Below are 5,397 nucleotides of genomic sequence, written 5' to 3'. Positions count from 1 at the left end.
GGCCCTGATACATCCATTCTCTCTCTCTATCTTCCTCTTTCTCTCTCTCTCTCCAATAAATAATAAAATAAAAATGATTATTTCCATGGAATGACATCTATATCATCTTTATCTAAGTATGTAAGTTTTGACATATATCATACATTTTCAAAGATGATAATCTGCTAAAAATTATTTTTCAATTGTCACTGGGATCAAACTCATCCTTCTTGTAGGTCCTCTACTATTGAGTCATACACCTAGCCACAAGTGGAATTATATTAAAAAGGGAAAACACACATTGAAGTTCCAAGCTGAATTTTATTCAGATGGCCAAAGAAAATGGAAGAAGATGAGTTTTAAAATCACCTTCAAGTAGAAAATGATTTTCTTTAACAAAACTAGCTACTTAAGCTAAAGAATTTTATGAAAACAATATATTGAAAAGATATATTGCCGGAACTGGAGAGCTGGCTCAGCAGTTAGATGAACTTCCTGTGCAAGCATGATGATGACCTAAGGGGGGCTGAGACGGACCTAGTACAAATCTCCAGATCTCAGGTGAAGCAGCTGGACCCTCATACCTATACCCAGACATGCACCTCTCAGCGGGACAGCTTATGGGGTGCAAGAGTACATACCCCCCCACACGCACAACATAACAAACAATATATTACAACAAAGTTATAAAGCTGGACAACAAAACACTTAGAGGAAAGGTAAGGAAGAGTCTGTCTTAGAAACTGGTGAAATTATTTCAATCTCCTTTATGCATTTCCTTCATAATATGGGCTAGAATATTCATCTGTTTAAGACAGTAACAATCCTGTGCATTGTGTTAGTGAAGGCCTTTTTCACTTGCTGGTTCCGTAAGGTATAGATGAAAGGATTCAAAAGTGGAGCCACTGAGGTATTGAGCACTGAAATTCCCTTGGAAAAAGATATCCTTTGTTGGACTGATGGTTTCACGTACATGAAGATGCAGCTTCCATAAGAAATGGATAGCACAATCATGTGAGAGGAACAGGTGGAGAAAGCCTTTTTTCTCTGCGTAGTTGAAGGAATTTTTAGAATTGTCAGAGCAATATAGATATAGGATATTATGACCATTATCAATGTGACCAAGAGTGTCACCACAGCTGAGATGAATCCCATCATCTCCAGAAAGTGTGTGTCTGTGCATGAGATCTGCAAAAGGGGAGTGGTGTCACAGTAGAAATGATCAATGATCTCTGAGCAGAATTCAAGATTCAGGCCCAATACAAGTGGTGGAAAGATGGTAAAAAAGCCAGCGAGCCAACAGCTGAGGAGAAGCTGTATGCAAACTTTTCTGTTCATGATGGTCATGTAGTGCAGGGGCTTACAAATGGCCACATAACGGTCATAGGACATGGCAGCCAGCAAGTAAAACTCTGATGCTCCAAATAAGAAGGCAAAAAAGACTTGAGTGACACAACTATTATAGGAAATAGCTTTATCCGCGGTGGCCATGGTAACTAGCAACTTAGGGATGCATGTGGAAGTATAAGAAATTTCTAAGAAGGAAAAGTTCCGAAGGAAAAAATACATGGGAGTCTTAAGGTGAATATCCACCAGGGTGAGGATGATGATGGTCAAATTGCCAGTGACACTCAGCAGATAGGTGAGAAGCAGAAAGACGAACAGCACAATTTTCAACTCTGGGTCAGCAGTCAGACCTGCCAGGATGAAAATTGTCACTCTTGTGTGGTTTCCCATTGTGATCCTCTAACTTTGACCAGGTCCTGGTATAAAAATACAGTGATTAATGCTATAAGACACTAATAGTGACAATTTTGAGCCAACTTTTACATTGTAAAGGAGATGTTCTAGATAGAGCAAAAGTATACTCATTACTCATTATTTTCTAAAAATGGCTTTAAAAGGGAAGAATCCCAACTTATACGCCTTTATCATAACTAAACAGATAATTATGACATTAATTTGCAATTTAAAGGGTCTGTAATGCACATAAGGGTTATATATACCCATGTTTTTATATGACTATGTTATATAGAAATAAAGGGAATTAAACATAAAATGCTTTTTCTTGCACATACAGGAGTTAGGATGATCAGTTATTTTTCTTTTTATTAAAGAACTTTGATTAAAATTTTTAAAGATTGCACACAAAAAAGAGTTAGGTTGGCTACTTGAAATCAGCAGCCTATATTTTTGCACATGACACATACACAAACCCACACATAGAGTCCAGTCATCCTCAAGATACAGAGAGTTTATCTTTACAGTTGTCTTCACTAACCTGAGAAAATGTCTGATATTTATCTCTTTACTTTAACAGCAAAGATCCAATTTCGAAAGTGAAGATGAAGTATAAGAAGTCATTTCCATTACTGTTCTCATTAGCATTTCCACTACTTCCCCTCTTTCTGCCACCCTGCACACTAAAGCCAAGTCAGCATGAAGAGGCTGGTAGCACTGATGTGGAGTAAGACAATGACACTTTCTTCTGAGTTTATAGTTTGAGAATGGACCAAGTAAATGAATATCTAGATACAGGTACACGGAAACAAATGTTACATGTAAATGTGATACAGGAGTTTGTTTGGGGTGGGAGAAGGAAGGACAAAGCTGTTTGGGATTCTACACAGAGATGGACTTTTACAAAAGAGATAATAAATTTGAAAACAAAAGCTAAAATAATGTTTTTTTAAAAAAAATTTTATTTATTTGAGAGATAAAGAGAGAAGGGGGAAGGGTGCACCAGGGCCTCCATCTGCTGCAAATTTGACACATGTGCCAACTTGTGCATCTGACTTATGTGGGTATTAGAGAATTGAACCTGGGTTCTTAGGCTTTGCATGCAAGCACCTTAAGCATTAAGCCATCTCTTCAGCCCCCAAAAATGTACAATAGTCATTAAAATAAGGCTGAAAATGTCCACTTGTAAAAGTTTTCTCTATCACTTCTAGTTCTTATACATATGTTATTGTTCTTTATCTAAAAGAGGAGGGATTGAAAATATTAACAATGTTGAATTTTGTTTGGCCTACAATAGAGATCCTAAATTTCAAAAGCATACTGTATCACTAAGTAACATGACACAAATTTGTGTTGTATGTGCTTCCCTAACACAAGAACAGTAACATGCCAGACACATACAGCTAAAGAGACATTAAAATCTGGGTTACAGCTCAGTGTTAAGAGTGCTTGCCTAGCATGCATAATGCCATAAGCTTAATGGCCTAACAATGGGGGAGAGAGAGAGCATACACACCCTGAGAGAAGATATTAATAAGTAGATAGCTATATATATATATATTAAGCAGTGAAATTAAGAAACACATCTATTTAGATTTCCAAATTGGAGATGTGGTATTAAAAGAATTTTTATCTCTAAAGAATTTTTTCCTGGACATCACCATCATCAAAGACATGGTTACATTTTCATGACAGGCGTGGCATTATATGACAATTCCTTCTGGCTTACGGATTCCAAGATGATTATTAATGGCCTGTAAAATCTGCATTATTACTTGTTACTACATATACAGATACTGAAAAACAGATATGTAAGGGCAAATTAAACTTGTTTGCTATATATCAAGTAATGTTTACAAGAAAGTTTGTGGATCCTAAGATAGGTTTTAAGAGTTGAAAAAATATGTGGGAAGATTGCTGTAGTAAAAGGAGATGATTGAGCAGAAGCAAAGTGAGAATATTATAAATTCCTTGGAAATGACAAGTAATATTCTATTGTTAAAACCCTGCATGCTGCCAGGCGTGGTGGTACATGCCTTTAGTCCCAGCACTCGGGAGGCAGAGGTAGGGGGATCTCTGTAAGTTCAAGTCCACCCTGAGACTCCATAGTGAGTTCCAGGTCAGCCTAGACTAGAGTGAGACCCTACCTAGAAAAACCAAAAAAAAAAAAAACAAACCCGCATGCTAATAACATTGATATGTATATGTGAAAATACTATTATTTTCCTTGGAAATTTCTTGTGAAGCCATTGCTTAAAACACTTTCCAAAGTTACACAAATATCCTCAATGCAACAGTTATAGGAATCGACATATGTAAAAGACAAAAATTATAATAATTATTTACATCACTGCTTTGTCAGATATCAAGAGTCATATTTGCCAAATAGTCCTCAAATGCTATAGACATAGAAAAATTCACACTAGATTTTGAGTCTATGGGTGACATTTCATTGAGATATATTGTTCACTTTGAAAGTCTCAGTAATTTAAAAGTGATTTTTTTTCATTTTTTTAAATTAGCAAGATATTCCATGATCTTCCTTTATCTTGCTCCCCTGAACTAAAAGCTACAAGGTTGATAAAACCATATTGATGTTTCAAAGAACACAAGTGAGATACAATAGATACAGGAGAAAATATTTTGAAATTTTTAAATGCTAATTATTTTCATCTTTTTGATTCCAAAATCAACATGTGAAAATAGAGAGCTTTATCAAAAACACAAAAAACTTCCTAAGGTTATGAACTCACAGCCACATTTGGTAAATGTCATGATAGCCACACATTTGTTTTACCATGGTATTGCGCTGACCACTCAGGAACTCCACTTCTTTCTGAATAAATCTGATTCTGAATCACAGTGTATTATACAAAAGTACTCTTGGAGATATTTCATTAGCTAATCACTTTTAGGTAGCTATAGTGTTAAGTCCTCCATTTACTATAGCTTCCTTAGTCATGTATTTAACTATTTACTTCTTATTATTAACACTGCACTATAAAATCAGGCCATGCTGTTTTATGGAGTTTTCATGCCCTTGGTGCCCTGAATGAAAATATCAAGAGATAATGAAAATTCTCATGAGAATTTGAGATCATTTCCACAAGAACCACTGCTTTTCTTATGCATTCTCCCCAGACAACCTATACTGAAAAAAAAAAAAAAAAGTGTAAAACAAGTACTTTAAACCATATCTCCAGAGACTTCAACATACATTGCCCTGATGATAAGTGTGCCCTCTACAATTTAAGGAACTAAAATTACAGTTCTCAAGGGGGCTCATAAATAATCCTAATAATCATTCATGTGATTCCATTTAGCATTGAATGGCCTCCAACATAACTTTCCAGTTGACATGTACATCCTAGGGCTCACATTTCAGTAAGTTGCTTTTGGAGGAGATGACTGAATGTAGTTAATAAAATATATTTCTTCAGGCCATCACTTACGTACCATTGCTGACCTTGTTCTGTGACTAAGAACAGGGTCAAGAAGTTGATTGGATTATTTTTCTCAGAGGGTGTTTGGGTGAGTGGAGAACAAAGCCTGAGATGGATTGGTAGCTATTGTCCCTGTTGTCCAAGCAGTACTTACTAATGGAGGATGTTAGCACAGTTGTGTGCATTTAACCAAACAGCAGCGATAACATCCCCCCTATGGAATCTAACTCAATTA

The 5,397-nt window shown here is 36.1% G+C and overlaps 1 protein-coding gene across 1 annotated transcript; it reads right to left on the bottom strand.

Annotated features, from left to right (window-relative positions):
* Positions 1–780: 780 nt before the first annotated feature.
* On the bottom strand, positions 781–1,716 carry LOC101613664 (olfactory receptor 6C74-like). The gene has a single exon (XM_004649936.2). It carries the CDS (start codon positions 1,714–1,716, stop codon positions 781–783), a length of 936 nt encoding a protein of 311 aa, XP_004649993.2.
* Positions 1,717–5,397: the final 3,681 nt, after the last annotated feature.

This window comes from Jaculus jaculus, chromosome 6, assembly GCF_020740685.1.
Source record: "Jaculus jaculus isolate mJacJac1 chromosome 6, mJacJac1.mat.Y.cur, whole genome shotgun sequence".
NCBI lineage: Eukaryota > Metazoa > Chordata > Mammalia > Rodentia > Dipodidae > Jaculus > Jaculus jaculus.
The sequence above is the reverse complement of the archived record's forward strand: the minus strand, read 5'-3'. Positions and strand labels throughout refer to the sequence as shown.

Excerpts from the sequence above, each read along its gene's own strand:
- LOC101613664 (XM_004649936.2), bottom strand. The coding sequence starts at position 1,716 with ATGGGAAACCACACAAGAGTGACAATTTTCATCCTGGCAGGTCTGACT.